Source organism: Pipistrellus kuhlii, unplaced genomic scaffold (genome assembly GCF_014108245.1).
Source record: "Pipistrellus kuhlii isolate mPipKuh1 unplaced genomic scaffold, mPipKuh1.p scaffold_m20_p_4, whole genome shotgun sequence".
NCBI lineage: Eukaryota > Metazoa > Chordata > Mammalia > Chiroptera > Vespertilionidae > Pipistrellus > Pipistrellus kuhlii.
The window spans coordinates 35343229-35361313 of record NW_023425540.1 but is presented as its reverse complement, the minus strand read 5'-3'; the positions used below and the strand labels follow the sequence as shown (position 1 = coordinate 35361313).

The following is an 18085-nucleotide window of genomic DNA, read 5'->3' as shown; positions in this document are numbered from 1 at the left end:
AAACAGGGAGCAAGGTAATTGATGCATATTATAACTGCTGTGCCTGGTGTTTGACTCTCTTTGTAGGTGAGAACTCTTGGGGAGAGAGTGGTTCTGTATGTTCTGAATCGAATTATTTATAGAAAACAGGAAATGGAGAGAAATGAGATCCCATTCCTGTGTCATAGCAGTACTGATTATGCTAAGATTCTGTGGAAGAAAGGAGAGGCCGTTGGGTTTTATTCAGTTAAGCCTACAGGTGAGTCTTTAAAAGTTATTTAAACTGTGTTTAATGAAAACCTACTTTTTAGCCCCAACTGTATCAATATTCCCTTTAAATGAATCTCGAGTGCAAATTGAGGTTATTTTAGTATTTTTAGGGGAATATTTAACTCTTTGTTACCTGTGGATCAAATGCATAGCCCTTTTCTGCTCAGTGCTGCTGAGTTAGCCTGACATATTAAAAACAGCTTTTTTAATTACCACAAAAAACAAAGTACTTCAGTATACAGTATTTAGAAAATCCAGACAGCTTTGAAATTGTGAAATCTTCTAAAGTTCGAATTTCTGATCCTAAGACCCAAATATACCCTCTGCCTAAGCGACTAGAGCAACTTCATCTTGTTGTACCTGTTTTCCTGTTCATTTGCTCTCTAGTTGTACTGGAGCTAGAAAGCTCTAACCTGCTTACACCATGTAAATAAAAAACCAAATAACAAAGTTGGTCTTGTTCTGTACTTTGACCAAAAGACCTTTCACTGAGAACACTCATATTATTTTCCTGTCATTTTTGCATTTCAAACCTTCCAGACTTAGCTCATCTGGTCAGGTCCAGTGTAATGATTCTATCAAATTCACTGCTGACTTGAAGAACAGTTGTGACCATTATCTTAATCACATAGTTAATACATATTTATCATGAGATTATGTATAGCATCAATAAAAGGAAGGTCACTTTTTCTTAAGAATAAAATACTATGATCTCTAGAGTTTAAAATTGTTTTGTTGGTTAGTAAATACTTTGGTTCTCCTTTAATATTCTATTTTGTTCTTGTACAAATTTGAAATAGAATCAATGATTCATTTAACTCCAGAAAGATATTGTTATAGAGGGGCAGATATGTCGTTATAGAGGGGCAGATATATCGTTATAGAGGGGCAGATATATCGTTATAGAGGGGCAGATATATCGTTATAGAGGGGCAGATATGTCGTTATAGAGGGGCAGATATATCGTTATAGAGGGGCAGATGTATCATTATATATCATTATATAGCTGCACTGCATAAAAGGCACTGTGTTGTTTTTATAATGTTCTAAAATGGCTGAGGTGTGGTTTAATTTCTTTATGCTTTATTTTATATAATTCCTATGGGAATTGGAGGCTTTTTGCTTTTCACGCTGGCTCCAGGGGATTTTCCTATCTGAAATCAGCTCATAGATAATGTATTAGTTTATTCTTTTTTTTGAGAGCTTGCTTTAGATGAAAGACACAGTTAATGGGAATAGCATTCTCCTTTTAGTATTTCTGATCAGTGTTTGGTTCCAGAAGTGTGTTTCTCTTCATTTTATGTGCATTTGTGGTTCCTCTCCTGTCAGATCTGGCCTTTATTTTTGCTGGTAGTTAAGTTTTTGAGTTTTATTTTTTGGTTATTCCTCATCCAAAGATTATTTTTCCATTATTTTAATTTAATATTATTTTTTATTGATTTCAGAGAGGAAGGGAGGAGAGATAGAAACATCAATGATGAGAGAGAACAATTGATTAGCTGCTTCCTGCACGTCCCACAGTGGGGATCAAGCCCACAATTCAGATATGTGCCCTGACTGGAAATTAAACCATGACCTCTTGGTTCATAGATTGATGCTCAACCACTGAGCCACTCTGGCCAGGCTCCATTGAATTTTAGAGAGTGTGGAAGGGAGGAGGGAGACAGAGAGAGAGAGACTGAGGAGGTAGAATCCGCAACCCAGGTATGTGCCCTTGACTGGGAATTGAACCCATGATCCTCTGGTGCTTCTCTGCTAATTGCCTTATACCCTGTTAATTTTTGTTCTTTCTTGCTTTATGCTCTGGCTCTACTCTCCCAGATAATAATGGAATTAGTTGTGCTTATACTGTACTAGCCTTTGAATCAGTAACCAGTTAATTTAGTCTGGAACTATTTTTTTTTTATACAAAGGAAACCCAAACATAAAATATTTTGGAAAAACTGCCCGTAACATATACTAAAACACTTTGTGATAAAAATATTTTCTACATACATATCAGGAAAAAGAATTGTACCAGCAAAATGATAAAATCTTTATTAAATAAAGTTCTAGTTGAGTGAAAGCCTTATGCGATTACTTATGATTTTTTAATTAAATAGCAAATCAGTATATGGGGATAATAGTTGGGATATAAAAATAGCCTTGGTATATAAAAGGAGTCTTTGTTTATGAGGTTAAGTCTTATTACAGTTCAGCGAAACTTAAGAAATTATATAAAATTCTTTTTTGCTTGAAGTAAGAGATCACGGTGAGGAACTTATTATTTATTTTTTTGGATTAGATAGATGACAGATTATTAAAAAATAGTTTTAGCTCTGGCTGGATGGGCTCACTGGAGAGAGCATCAGCCTGTGAACTCAAGAGCCCCGGGTTCGATTCTGGTCAAGGGCACGTGCCTTGGTTGCGGGCGCATCCCCAGTGGAGAGTGCGCAGAAGGCAGCCGGTGATGTTTCTCTTTCACCGATGTTTCTGGCTCTCTACCCTTCTCCCTTCCTCTCTGTAAAGAAGTCAGTGAAATGTATTTTTTTAAATAGTTTTATACACTAGTTTATTGTGTGATATTTGACATATATGTATTCTGAAGTCCATTAAAATAGCTGTTTCAGTACTCCAGCTGAAAGAAGTACTCCTGTTTGAAAAGTGGCAGTAGTGAAAGAGAAGGAAGCAGATTTGAGGGAGATTTTTGTGTGGTGACTCCGTTGCCTGTGTAGGAAGGGATAGAAGAGTAACCAGTGAGGAATCTTGAGGGTTTTGGCGTGGATGCTTAGGTGGGAAACTATGAACTGAGATTGGGAATACAGAAGGAGTGGACTTGGTAATACTTGAGTTTAGTTTGACATGTGAAGTTCATTGTGCCCGTAGAACATGTAAGTAGGGATAGTACACAGTTAGAAATGTAAGTCGGATCACCTGGGGAAGGTGTGGATGTTTATGTGGGCCACAGAAGTCAACACATTTTTAAAATAAAGATCTGTCGAAACTGTATAAAGTGAGTATGAGTGTTTGTGAATACTGGCATGGGATGTAAGTAAGTTACTGATGTCAGCCTGAGGTAACCAAACAAACATAACTGTGTGGAGGAAGTCTGCCAGCAAAGGGACTACCTGCTCAAATGTATCATTGATTTCCTAAAAGTTAAAAGGAAGTGTGTTCACTTCTGCAGCACATATATTAAGTCTGATGGGAGATAAAAAGAAGAGGAAAGTTAGCTGAGGCTGCTAGCTAATCAAATATTTGTGCTTCCTCTTCTATATTCTAGTCATTGGTCCACAGCTGCCCAGTCAGAGATTATATTTTCTAGTCACTTGCACAGTTGGGTGGGGCTGTGTGATTAATTCTCCCCAAAGTAATTAAAGAAATTATATGTATGACATCAGGTCAGAGATGCATTCTTTTTCCTAATTTGCTGAATGCAAAGGATTCTGAGGACTTAGTGCAGTGGTTGGCAAACTGCGGCTCCTGAGCCACGGTTTGCTGCTCTGTTGACTAATGTGTTTGCGGACCACTGACCTAGGTGACCGGGAAGCTGCAGATAGAAAGTTCCTGGGGAAGTCCTTTGCATTTCCATATCAATTTTAGGATTACCTTCTCAGTTCCAGGAAAATAGTCCAGCTGGGATTTTGAGTCTGTAGGCCAATTTGGGGAGTATTGACATCTTAACAATATTATGTATTCTGATTAATGAACATGAGATGTTTTGGCATTTATTTAGGTGCTCATTCTTTTAACAAGGTTTATACTTCTCAGTTTGCAAGTTTTGCACTTTTGTTGAATTTACTTGTAAGAATTTTATCATTTTTTAAAAAAATATGTTTTTATTGATGTCAGAGAGAGGGAAGAGAGGAATAAAAACATCAATGATGAGAGAACATCATTGATTGGCTACTCCCTATTGGAGATCAAGCCCTAAACCCTGGCATGTGCCCTGACCTGGAATCAAACCGTTACTTCCTGATCATGGGTAAATACTCAACCACTAAACTATACCAGAGGGCAGGAATTGTTAATTTCATTTTCAGATTGTTCATTGTTGGTGTATAGAAATACAGTTGATTTTTGTATGTTGATCCTGCAACCTTACTAAACTTATATGTCAGTTTTAATAAATTTTTAATGGTTCCTTAAGGTTTTCTAGATATAAGGTTGTGTCATTTGCAAAAATGATTTTACTTTTTTTTTTTTCCAACCTGGTGCCTTATATTTTATTTTCTTGACTAATTACCCAACCTCTAGTACAATGTTGAATAGAAGTGGTGAGAGTGAACATTTCTGTCTTGTTCCTAATCTTATAGGGGAAACATCCAGTCTTTTACCATTAAGTGTGTTGTTAGCTGTGGGTTTTTCATAGATCTCTTTATCAGGTGGAGGATGTTGAGTATTTTCATCATGAAAGGCGTTAGATTTTATCAAATACTCTTTTCTCCACTTATTGAGATGATCATGTGGTTTTTGTAGTACTTACATTTATATGAGGTATTCCATTGGAGTAAATCTCAGGAATTACAGAAATTAAAGATTGGTAGATGTCAGTATTTGGATAAATGGTAGAAGCTCTGAGAGTAGGTGAAATTACCCAGAGTGAGAATTTAGAAAGAGAAGGTGGTCAAAGAGGAAACTTTGAGGAATATAAATATTTAATTGCCATGTGCAATACATTTTATATAATGAAGACTTCACTTAAGGTAGCAGTTGTGGTTTTCCTCCACTAGGTAATTGTGCTATTGTCTACAGCTGTTGACGTGTCTGAAGATCTCTGGTAACATGACGTTTTTCTGCCCTTTATTTGATTGCCATTGTATAACCCTTATACAAAGTATAACTATTTAAGATGTAGGCAAAGAAGATAATCAGCATGATTTTTTTAAATGAATATGTACAGGTGGAGCCAAACTAGGTTTAGTTGTGAGTACATGAAACAGTTTATTCTTGTATTATAATTTACTAATTATTGCATTATTTTACAAACTGATGACAGAGCTGGGAAGCAAGATCTCAACAGAGAATAATGCTTCCCGGAATGATAGTTTTCAGCTTCTTTCATGCATTTGGAATTAAGGAGGGAATGTAAGGAAGATGACATGAAAAGCAAGTTGGGGATTGGGATTCAGGCTAGTTAAGATTACATGTTCTTTTGAGGGTAGCGAGGCTTCTAAGGGTTCTGAAAATGAGCATTTCAAAGGTATGTTAATATAGATGCGCAAAAATGATGGACAGAGCTTGGTTAAGGCAAAGATAGACCTCTCACTAAAGAACTTATTTGCCTGGGGTGTGACTACCCACCATGACCTGCCCAGCTTGGAATGTTTGATCAGATCACCCTGTGAGGTTACTTTTTGTTAGTTTTATTATAGCACCCCCTTTTAAAATGTTTTAAAAGAGATTATTTAAACAGCTTTATTTATAACTCCCAAATTGTAAATAAGAAAAATGGCAGGAGCCAGGCCAAGGTAGGCAAAAGGAGAGAAAATGTGGGACATCTGTAATAACCTCAACAACAAAAATAAATTTTAAAAATTGTAAATAGATAAATGTATTTCAGTTAACCCATATCATGCATACCATTAAGTACTGATAGACATAGCATGTACTAGATTTCAGAATCATTTTGTTGGGAAAAAGAAACCAGGCACTAAGAAAACATACTATGTGATTCCATTTATGTTATTCTAGAAAAGTAAAAGCAAATTTGTAGGGGCAGAAATCAAACAGAGACCCAGGAGGGAGGGATTGGCCATAAAAGGGATAGAGGAAACTTTTTGGGATAGCACTCCTTTTTTATCCACTGAAAAACCCAGACAGTTACCTCATGTTTTCTAAAAGTATATACATAAAAGATCTTTCAATGTAAAAAATTGTTGGCTTTCTGTTCTTATGATTGCAGGAAGCATATGTGCCTCACTTCTTACCCAAAGCTACCAACTGCCAGTTCTTGATACAATGTTTATAAGAAAAAAATATCGAGGCAGAGATTTTGAGCTTCATATGCTGGAGGACTTTGTTGATTCCTTTACAGAAGATCTACTTGGCTTACGGTACCCACTGACCTCTATAATGTACGAAGGTAAATGGAATACGTGAAAAATGTTAAACTTGTCTCTGACTAGTTTCTGCAGAATATTATAAATGTGCATATAACAATATTAAATAAAATTTGATTCTTTGATACCCTAGTGCTGTGGTAGGCAAACTGTGGCTCTCAAGCCACATGCGGCTCTTTGGCCCTTTGAGTGTGGCTCTTCCACAAAATACCACCATTTGGGCGAGTCTGTTTTGAAGAAGAGGCGTTAGAAGAAGTTTAAGTTTAAAATTGGCTCTCAAAAGAAATTTCAATTGTTGTCCTGTTGGTATTTGGCTCTGTTGGCTTTGCCGACCACTGGCTTAGGGCTTAATTCTGCAAAGTGTCCTTATCTCACATTATCTGTGGTGTTGTTTTTTGTGTGTGTTTTTGGTGAGGATGGGGGGGTAATGGCAGTTTGGTTTTTTTTGTGTTTTTTTTTTTTAAAGATATGAGCTTTAATTTTAAAAACTTTTGTTTTTATTTTAAGTACTTTTTTTGTATTGGTTTCTAAAAGGAAGGGAGAGGGAGAGAGAGATAGAAACATCAACGATGAGAGAGAATCATTGATCAGCTGCCTCCTGCACACCCCCTACTGAGGATCAAGCCCACAACCTGGGCATGTGCCCTCACCGGGAATGGAACCATGACTTCCTGGTTCATATGTCAACACTCAACCACTAAGCCACATGGTCAGATAGAGCTTTAATTTATATACCATAAAATTCATCTTTTTAAAATGTTAATCCTCACCCGAGGATATTTTTTACATTGATTTTTAGAGAGAGTGGAAGAAGGGAGGGTGGAAAGGGAGAGGAGAGAGAGAGAGAAAGAGAGGGAGAGTAAGAGTAGGAGAAACACTGATGTGAGAGAGACACATGGATTCCTGCATGCACCCCAATGGAGGCTGGGGATTGAACCTCCAACCTAGGCATGTGCTCTTGACCAGTAATCAAACCCAGTCACCATCCATCCCCCCATTTCTCCATTACCTAGTAACCACTAATCTATTTTCTGTCTTTTTGGATTTACCTATTCTAGACATTTCATATAAATGGAATCATGTGATATCTTCTATAATAATAAAAGCTTAATATGCTAATTAGACCAGATGTCCTTCCGGACATCCTTCTAAACGAAGCTGGGACTGCGAGGGAAGCCCAGGTGTGGGGTGCCTGCTGGCAGCCGGGGAAGGAAGGCCCATTGAGCCTCTAGTGAATATATAAGTCCTTTGTGTCTGGCTTCTTTTATTTTGCACAAATGTTTTCAAGATTCATCTATGCTGTAGTATGAATCAGTGCTTAATTTTTTTTTAAAGTTTTATATATATATATATATATATATATATATATATATATATATATATATATATATATATTATTGATTTTGTACAGAGAGGAAGGGAGAGAGATAGAGAGTTAGAAACATCGATGAGAGTGAGTCATCGATCAGCTGCCTCTTGCACACCGCCTACTGGGGATATGCCTGCAACCAAGGTACATGCCCTTGACCGGAATCAAACCTGGGACCTTTCAGTCCCCAAGCTGACGCTCTATCCATTGAGCCAAACTGGTTTCGGCGCTTAATTCCTTTTGTTACCTAAATAATGTTTCACTGTATGATATACCACATTTTGTTTATCCATCATCAATTGACTGGTTGCCTCCTGCACCCCCCCTCTACTGGGGATTGAGGCCACAACCCAGGCATGTGCCCTTGACCGGAATTGAAACCGGGACCCTTTAATCCTCAGGCCAATGCTCTTTCCACTGAGCCTAATCAGCTAGGGCTCATCTGCCTTTTTTATAGTAGTCATCTGAGTAGGTGTGAAATGACTTCTAGTAGTTTTGGTTTGCATTTGATGTTGAACATTTTTTCATGTCTTATTGGACCTTTGTATGTCTTTTTTGGAGAAATGTCTATATTATTTGACCACTTGTGGTAGCTTTTAAATTAAAAAAAGAAGGAAGGAAGGGAGGGAGGGAGGGAGGGAGGAAGGGAGGGAGGGAGGGAGGAAGGAAAAAAGCTCAGACATATAAGAAAGCATAAAAAGTAAGGTAAATACTTATTAGTGGATTTATATTTGCATTTGTATAAAGCCCAAATAACTATTTTTTCATAATGTAGTAAGATTTAATCCTGGAAAGTAATTTGAAAACTTTTAAAATATAATTTACCGTTAGATGCTTATTTTCTCTAAAAATATATTTTCTAGGCTTACTCTCTCTCTTTAATATTAAAAATCTAGAAATGTTGTATCCCCATTTTGAATTATAGTTTTTCTCTAGACCCATACATGTGAACGGAATGAGCCCTTGTATACCCTTTGATAATTTGACATAGATGATTGCTCTACTAAATTTGGGGAGGAGTGCTATAGGAAAAATCCCTTAATACTTACTCTTTGTTCTTTCATTTTGAATTTGGGACCAAATTTTGTAAAGTTCCATTAAAAAGAAACTCTGTTGGTATTTTGTTTAGGATTGCATCAAGTTTACAAAATAATATGGAGATAATTGGTGTTTTTATACTATTAAATTTAACAATCCTTTTATTTAATTTTTCTTTTATGTCCTGTAATAAAATTTAATAATTTTCTTTTTAAAGATAAAACACAACTTGTATTTAAATTTTTATTGCTTGATCACATTAAAACTTTTTTTTTAATGTGACATTATATGAAAGTCATTTTAAAAAATATATATTTTATTGATTTTTTACAGAGAGGAAGGGAGAGAGATAAAGAGCTTGAAATGTCTATGAGAGAGAAACATTGACCAGCCGCCTCTTGCACACCCCCTACCGGGGTGCCCGCAACCAGGGTACATGACCTTGACCGGAATCGAACCCGGGACCTTTCAGTCCACAGACCGACACTCTACCACTGAGCCAAACCAGTTTGGGCACATTAAAATTTTAATATGGAATTTCATTTAGAATTTTTATGTAAATGAGACGACTGTATAATTTTTTAGAGTTGGCTTGTTGTTTTGCTATAAAAAAGTTGTGCTAGCCCATTACGTGAATTGGCAGCTTCCTATCTTTCTGTTTTCTAAAATAATTGATATTTGGGATTTCTAGAAAATTCTAAATGTGTTTTTCAGCTTGCAAACAATACTGTGAAAAGTATCCAGGAGACCATGAACTCCTTTGGGAAGTTGAAGGTGTTGGACAATGGTACCAGAGAATACCTGTCACCAGAGCATTACAGAGAGAAACACTTAGACTTACAGGTAAGAATGCTTTTAGTTTGAACGCATCTCCCACTTAAAAATAGCAGTGCTTGATGTGATGGTATCTTACACTCCAGTGGTATGCTGGGATGTGATTGCTCTTTCCTAAAGTATGATTTTTTTTGTTATGTATTAATATTAACATTCGAGTTATTAAGAATAGTGTAGCAGACTGTAATAATTGGTGTGTAAGAAATCCACAGAGATACCGAGACAGTATAGAATAGGCATCAGGAGATCAAAGATAGTCCACAGTCTCCTGTGTCTCTTCTTAAAGTCACAAAATACAGATGATTATTTAAGACGCTTTATAATTGTAAGGTTTTATTGAAAGGTATAGGTGAAGGGGATATCCTACACCTAGATTTCCAACACTCTTATATTCGTGCTGCTCCATAGGGCTCTTGTGAAAGTCAAAGCAATGTTGTTAAAACCAAATACTGGATTGGGTTACAATTGTAAAATTCTTCTGCACACAGTAGTTTCTCCAAATGAAGCTAAAAGAACCACATCTGGAGAATATGGTCTTGTATCTGTTCCCGAATATGAAGCAGGAACTGAAGACGGTCCGTCTAGTGAGATGCAGCTAACTGTAGGTACACTGTATATATATATTATAGGGAATATTTTTTGTTTTTTTAAAATAGATTCAGTGAATATTTAATTTTTTAAATGTTTTTGTTCATTCAACAGACTTATGTAATTTCTACTGTATTAGTTTTCTGGCATCATTTAATTGGTTACTAAGGATTTAATTTTTCTTTGAAAAATAATTTGGAATTCACATACAATAATGTAGAAGAAAATAAACAGAGATAGCAACTGTTAATATCTTGCATATAATATACATGTATCTGCATACATTTTATTTTGTTTTATGTTAATTCTAACTGCTTTTCTCACTAACATAACAATTTTTTTGGAGGGTACCAGGGTGCATAACATAACATTTTAAGCGTTTTTCACGGTATTACTATTTTTAAATACGATTGTTAAGCAGCAGCACACTAGCCTATTATATGTAAACTAGAGGCTCGATGCACGAAATTCTTGCAAGAGGCTCAGCCCTGGCAGCCACGGTGTCTTGCCTCGGCCCTTGCAGCCCTGCTTTGTCCCAGAGGTCGTCTGGAAGGTCATTCGGCTGTCTGGTCTAATTAGCATATTACCTTTTTATTATTATAGAAGATTATTGTTATAGATGCCATCATTTACTTTCTTAACATATTAAGTTTTACATTTATAATGTAACTAGAGGCCTGGTGCACAACATTTGTGCACTGGGAGGGGGAGGGGGGTTGTCCCTCAGCCCGGCCTGAGCCCTCTTGCAGTAAAGTGGGTACCTTGGCAAGTGCTGGCATACAAATTATGGGTCTGTTAAGCCTAGGACAAGTAAATGGTCCACTCTTGGAACAGATACGTGGACAATTATACTACCTGTACTAATAAAAGGGTAATATGCTAATTAGACCGGGAGTCCTTCCCAATGTCCTTCCAGACAAAGCCATGATGGCAGGGCCGAGGCAGAGGCAGTTAGAGGCAATCAGGCTGGGGGTGGAAGGGAGGCGTGCAGCAATTGGGGGTGAGCAGGCGAGTAGGATGGGATAGTTGGGGGATATCAGGTTCGAGGGGGGGGCAGTTGGGGGCAAGCAGGCTGGCAGGTGGGGAGGGCAGTTGGGGGATATCAGGTCTGCTGGCGGGGGCAGTTGGGGGATATCAGGTCCATGGGGGGGCAGTTGGGGGATATCAGGTCTGCGGGGGGGAAGTTGAGGGCGAGCAGGCTAGCAGGGGGGGACAGGTAGGGGTGAGCAGGCCGGCAGGGGGTAATATTGGGATCAGCAGGCCTGCAGGTGGGAGCAGGTGAGGACGACCAGGCTGATGGGGGTTGCAGATGGGGGCAATCAGGCCAGTGGGAGGGGGGGCAGTTGGGGGTGAGCATGCCGGCGGGGAGGTAGTCGGGGGCAAGTAGGCTGGTGGGGGTGGGGGCAGTTGGGATTGATTAGACTGATAGGCAGAGTGGTTACGAGCGATCAGGCAAGCAGGCAGGTGAGCAGTTAGGAGCCTGTGGTCCTGGATTGCAAAAGGGATTTCCGACTGTCGGTTTAGGCCCGATCACACAGTTGGACATCCCCCGAAGGGTCCAGATTGGAGAGGATGCAAGCTGGGCTGAGGGACAACGTGCACGAATTTCATGCACTGGGCCTCTAGTAGGATAATAATTGCCTTAATAGAGCTCACATACAGCAAGTGATTACAGGTACATAAAAGAGTATATATGACGAATTCTGTGCAGGGACTGGAATCGGTGAAGTAGTACCTGAGCTGAAATGACCATTAAAAGGTAGGTGGGAGCTCTGTGTTAGGAATTATAAGGGACAGCATGTATAAAACACAGAGGTGGAAGAAAATGGCATGTTGTGTTTGTATTGTAGGTAGTGATAAACTATTAAATTTTATTTTATTTTTTGAAATGTAAAGGAGTAGCACAACTTGCAGATGGGAAGCATCACTGTCATCAGGTGGAGAGGATTATGAGGCATGTGGCTGGAGTGAGGGAGGCCAGTGAGGAGGCTATTGGCACAGTTCATGATGAAGATGAGAAAGGCCTGAACTAAAAAGCATTGGCAATACAAAAGAGAGGGCGGTTGAGAGATTCTGAAAGTCAGAATTGACTGGCTTTGTGGTTGATTGAGGGACAGGAAGAAGTCATTACTGTCTCACAGCCATTCTGGTTTGACAGAATTGTTACTGTCACTGAACTAAGATAGGGAATACTATTGGGAAAAGATTATTAAAATGATATTGTTCCGTTTGAGACAGGTTGGATGTGAAATTAGATGGAACATCCACTAGGGGGATATTTAATTAGAAATAGAGCTTTGGAAGTTGGAATTAACTTGTATATACTAGTAAATGTTGAAGTGAAGATAGTAGATAAAATGGCAAAGGGAATGCATGGATTGAAAAGAGAATGTTGCTGAAGACAGAATACTGGAAACTCCAGTGTTTACAAGACATGAGATGGCTTGATAAATTCTTAGCCTCATAATAATCTGGGCTGTAACATAGCCTTTTTATTTCTTAAATACGTTTTAATTGATGAATAGTGAGTACAAAAAGTGCTATTTGAAAAATGTTTTAAAAGATTTTCTTTGACACTGAATAAAGTAGATCCACAGGGAGAAAAAATAATCTAAAGCATTTGGTTTTAATCTGTATCTCTATTTTAGGTTGATTCTCTAAAAGATGCTGTTGCAAGCACTTCTGAAGGTAAGAAATTCAGCTGATCTATTAGAACATATTTGAAATACTTGGAATTAGTGTGTGTGTGTGTGTGTGTGTGTGTGTGTGTGTGTGCGCGCACGCGCGCGCCTGCAAAAGCAAACAAGTAAAGACTTACCCAGCTCTAAAGTTTAGTTCTGGGTTCTAATGCAGTGGTCAGCAAACTCATTAGTCAACAGAGAGGCAAACCGCGGCTTGCAAGCCATAGTTTGCCAACCACTGTTCTAATGCCACCACTACCACTGATTTTGCTGTGTGAACAGAGTGAGCTACGGTACCTCTCTTCCTCATTTTCTTTCTGTAAAATACGAATAGTAACATCTGCCTTATTTCCCAAGATTTAACAAGCTCCATTTCTATTATATTGCAGTCCAAATTCACCAGTCATATTCAGATTCATTTAGTTTGGTCAGATTTCATAAAACCAGGAAAAGTAGAAAAATCTAATCTTCCCACTTACGCAGTGCAACTAATGTTTTATTTTAATATTAAACCCAATATTTTTCCCTGTATCATTTAGGGAGAATATATTAAAATTACACTATGTCATAAGGTTGACAGAGATTATTGGGAGAGAATATAAGTGAAAATGAAAAAAAACACTTTGTAAAGCTCAAGATAACATGGAAATGTGAGGAATGAATATTGCAAAATCTGATGTGAGAGAAAGGAAGTGTGTAATGGTGGGGATTTATGTAAACTAGCGTAGTTCTTGCGTGTCTGCTATTTTCTTAGGTCATGATAAGACACCAGTTTCCACTCGTACTCGAAGTAGTAATCTGAAGCGGCCCAAGGTTGAAAAGCGGTTTCAGCATTCTGAATTTAGTAGTCCTCCAGGGGAAGATGAAAAGATACCCCAGACTTCACCCACAGCTTCAGGAATTAAGTAAAGTATTGTTTATTTTACCCTCATTATTTTGTTTATTCTTATTTTCACATTATTAATATTTAGTAGTAGTATATTGTTCATGTAGCAAATGACCTTGGTATAGGAGTTGGTATTTGAATTTTTCTACAAGATAATTGGTAACACTTACCAGTGATGTCACTTTGACAACGCTATAGGGAGAATGTGCTAGTAAGAGGATAGAATAAACTAATAAGTTAGTCTCATAGGCATGGAAGTCCAGGAGAATATTCTATTGGTTATCCCAAATGCGTCATTATCACCAACTTTGAATTTGGCAGTAGCTGTAATTTTTAGTAATGCTGAGGTGTGGTCAATTTAAAAAACCCTCAATTTTACATTATAACGGATTCATTTCACTGGGATATTGGATATAACATAAATTAGTGGTAATTGTAATGATGCAGTAAGCTCCTCTTAATCAACAGAACACTTGGGTCAAAACTTTCCCTCTAGCCGAAACCGGTTTGGCTCAGTGGTAGAGCATTGGTCTGCGGACTGAAAGATCCCGGGTTCGATTCTGGTCAAGGGCATGTACCTTGGTTGTGGGCGCATCCCCGGTAGGGGGTGTGCAAGAGGCAGTGGTCAATGTTTCTCTCTCATCGACGTTTCTAGCTCTCTATCTCTCTCCCTTCCTCTCCATAAAAAATTAATAAAATATATTAAAACAAACAAACAAACAAAACTTTCCCTCTATTTTCCTTTGAATCTTAAGAAAACAAGATTCTTAACTTTATATTAAATCTACACTTCTTCCCTACTAGTCCTACCAACTGTTCCTGAATCAACCATTCATAGTTTTGCCGTTTTAGCTATGAAATTATTTTACTCATGTAGAAAATTTTGTATTTATACTAATTTTATTATGTAAATAATTTTTCATTTGTATAATTGTGTCAGTATGTAAATGTTTTATTTTAGTAAGAAATTCATGTTAAAGGCAATATAAATAGGTATTTAAATTGAGTAATTTTTCAATAGAATAAGAGTTTAGATAATTCTGGTTTTCTCACTGAGCCACATTTTGATGTAATACACTTTTTAGAAGGAAATGTAACAATGTATTTTAAATTGAACATCTCAGAATGATAGGGAATTCAGTTTGCTTTTCATAAAAACCAGTAAGGCTATATACTTGAATGCTTTAGACACTACAAAGAACATAATTTTATCTTTGCCCTTGAAGAATACCTAGTGGTTTCTTATACATGTGTCTGTTTGTGGCACAGGTGAAGAGCATTGCAAAATAGATGGTGATGGTATAATAATAGAAATGCAAATTGCTGTGATGCATAGGAGAGCGTGACTGACTCTAAATTGAGGGGATGGAGACATTTGGTATTTGGGTCAGGGCTTCAGAAATAAGTGGTGACTTAACAAGAAATTCTAGCCCAAGGGTTCACAAACTATGGTCCGTAGGTCCAATCTGGCTCGCCAACCGTTGTAAATAAAACTTTATTGTAACACATCCATTAGTTTACATGTTTTTATGATTGCTTTTGAGTTAAGTGGCAGAGTTGAGTAGTTATTTAGAGATCATGTGGCCCACAAAACATAAAGGAAAAGTTTGCTGAGCCTGGCTCTATACCATGGATGTCCAAAGAACTTCCTGTAATGAAGGAAATGTCCTCTGTCTGCCCTGTCCAGTATGGCAGCCATTTGAGCACTTGAAGTATGGCTAGTGCTACTGAGGAATTGAATTTTTCCATTTCATTTACTTTTAATTAACATAAATAGTAACATGTGTCTTATGGCTACTGTATTGCATTGTACAGATCTAGACTACAGGAATAACACAAACAAAGCTACAAAACTAAGGGAATGCTGATAAGGATATATAAGGTAAATGGTAGTGTTACTGAAACCAGGTTTCAACTGCCTGCTGCCACAGAAGCCAGACTTGTGAGACACATTCTGATGAAAAGGAAAGAGGTTTATTCAAGTGGTAGTCACCTGAGAAGAGAGGGGACTCTTTGTCAAGAGCCCTTCTCAGCGTCTCAGTGCAGACAGAGGTTTTTATAAGGAGGAACAGGGGAAGCAGAACAAAGAAATCATGATGAGGAAGTTGAGTAATTCTCTATATGCAGGCTAGTCCATTCCTATAAGGATCTCAAAACTGGTGAAGTGATGGTCTGGTGTGTATCACCCTGGTCTTCATCATTCTTGTTCTGCATCATCCTGGTTCTGTGGTTAAATATTAGCAAGTTTTTCAGAACTAGGATGACTGAAGGTCAGAGTGTGCATCTTTTGAATTTAGTTTCTAGGATTCTTATGCAAACACTAGAGGCCCAGTGCATGAAATTAATGCATGGGGTTAGCGGGGAGTCCCTCAGCCCATCCTGCACCCTCTCCAATCTGGGACTCCTTGGGGGATTTCCGACTGCCCATAGGGATCAGGCCTAAACTGGCAGTCGGACATCCCACTCACAATCCAGGACTCCTGGCTACCAACTGCTTGCCTGCCTGCATGCCTGATTGTCCCTAACTGCTTCTGCCTGCCAGCCTGATCACCCCCTAACCACTCTTGCCTGCCTGCTAGCCTGATCAACGCCTAACTGCTCCCCTGCCAGCCCAATTGCCCCCAACTGTCTTCCCTGGCTGGCCTGGTTGCCCCCAACTGCCCTCTCCTGCAGGCCTGGTCCCCCCAACTGCCCTCCCCTACCAGCCATCTTGTGGCAGCCATCCTCTGGCCACATGTGGTGGCCATCTTGTGCTAGGGCGTGATTGTCAATTTGCATATTACCTCTTAATTGTATAGGATGCTGTTCATCTATAAGCTAACATTAGTCAGAATCAGCATTTACAGAAGCAGGGTCAAGAAGAATGGTGGGGTGAGTTACAATTTCTCATTGTTACAGTAGTAACCAGTAGGAGGTAAGAATATAAGGGTCTGGTCTTGTTAGACTTTAAAGGGAGATATACCTTACTAGTGGCCTGGTGCACAAAATTTGTGCACAGAGGAGGCAGTTCCCTCAGCCCAGCCTGCCCCCTTGCACAGACTGGGAGCCCTCAGGGGATGTCCTACTGTGGGAGCAGGCCTAAGCTGCAGTCTGGCCTCCCTCTGTGGGAGGCAATTGGGCTGATCAGGGGAAGGCGCCAGCCCCCTCACCCTGCTGCTATAGCTGCCAAGGTGTTCTCATCAACACAGACTCCAGTCCCTTCACCATGAAAACATGACAGCTTTCTTTAGGCATTTTCAAGATGTGTCTTTCATAAGATATGACATTTCTTTCTTTTTTATCCTCACCTAAGGATATGTTTCCATTGGTTTTTAGGGAGTGTGGAAGAGAGAGGGAAAGAGAAATATTAATGTGAGAGGGACACTTTGATTGGTTGCCTCCTGCATGAGCCCTGGCCTGGGCCCGGGCCAGGGAGGAGCCTGTAACCTAGGTTACACGCCCTTGATCAGAATCGAACCCTGACCCTGTGGGCGGCAGGCTGAGGCTCTATCCACTGAGCCAAACCTGCTAGGGCAGGATATGATATTTCTTAGCCTCTCCAGCAGCAAACCTTCATTTTTTCCTTCAGGAGTGTGGTGGAAAAACCCTAGATCACCTTCTTAGATTCTTATTACCCAAGTTATCAAGAACACTGCAAGTGGCAGCTTACAGGGAGTTTACCCAATGAGCGGTCAGAAAAGGTGTTTATGCTCAAACTGGTTTGGCTCAGTGGATAGAATGTCGGCCTGCAGACTGAAGGGTCCCAGGTTTGATTCCTGTTAAGGGCGTGTTGGGGGCACATCCCCAGTGGGGAGTGTTCAGGAGGCAGCTGATGTTTTTCTCTCAATGATGTTTCCAACTGTCTATCCCTTTTCCTTTTCTCTGTAAAAAAAATTAATAAAATATATTAAAAAAAAGAAAAAAAGAAAAGGTATTTCCTCTGCAGCTCATGTACAGAGGACCCTCTGCATTGTGTCCACTGGGCTAGGGGTGTGTCCCTGCCGCCCTGTGTGTGAGGGGGCATGCTTCTGAGGCTGGCGGCCAGCCTCACGTCACGGGTGCCCGGCTTGGGAGCATGCGGAGATCCCCGGCCATTGTGTGGCACTGCCCAGCCTCCACACGCCCCTGAGGCCGCCAGCCAGTCCCGTGTTGTGGGCGCTGGTCTTGGAGGCGTGTGGAGATCCTAGGCCATGCTGGGCTGGGGGCGTAGACCTGGGCTGCTGCTTGGCAAGGGCACAAGTACAAGCATTCGGGGGGGCGGGAATATCTGCCACGTCGCCATGGTGACGCGGGGATGTTCCCGCCCCACCCTCAGCCGCTTGGTGTCTGCACCTGTAGGCCTGGGGTGGCTGGGACGTTCTGGGACTCTGGCCGCTCAGTGCCTGAGTATTCAAAATAACTCACCATCTTTGTTGGGTTA

General features: G+C 39.5%; 1 protein-coding gene across 2 annotated transcripts in view; it reads left to right on the top strand.

Moving 5' to 3' along the window:
- FAM169A (family with sequence similarity 169 member A) overlaps positions 1–18085 on the top strand; it is a 48919-nt gene that overhangs the window by 20449 nt on the left and 10385 nt on the right. The window contains exons 5-10 of one of the 2 annotated variants that reach the window (XM_036408897.2): positions 67–238; positions 6134–6313; positions 9412–9540; positions 10020–10132; positions 12768–12807; positions 13555–13705. In XM_036408897.2, the coding sequence (XP_036264790.1) occupies positions 67–238; positions 6134–6313; positions 9412–9540; positions 10020–10132; positions 12768–12807; positions 13555–13705 (785 nt within the window). The remainder of the gene's footprint in view (positions 1–66; positions 239–6133; positions 6314–9411; positions 9541–10019; positions 10133–12767; positions 12808–13554; positions 13706–18085) is intronic. The other variant, XM_036408900.2, reaches the window with a different exon arrangement.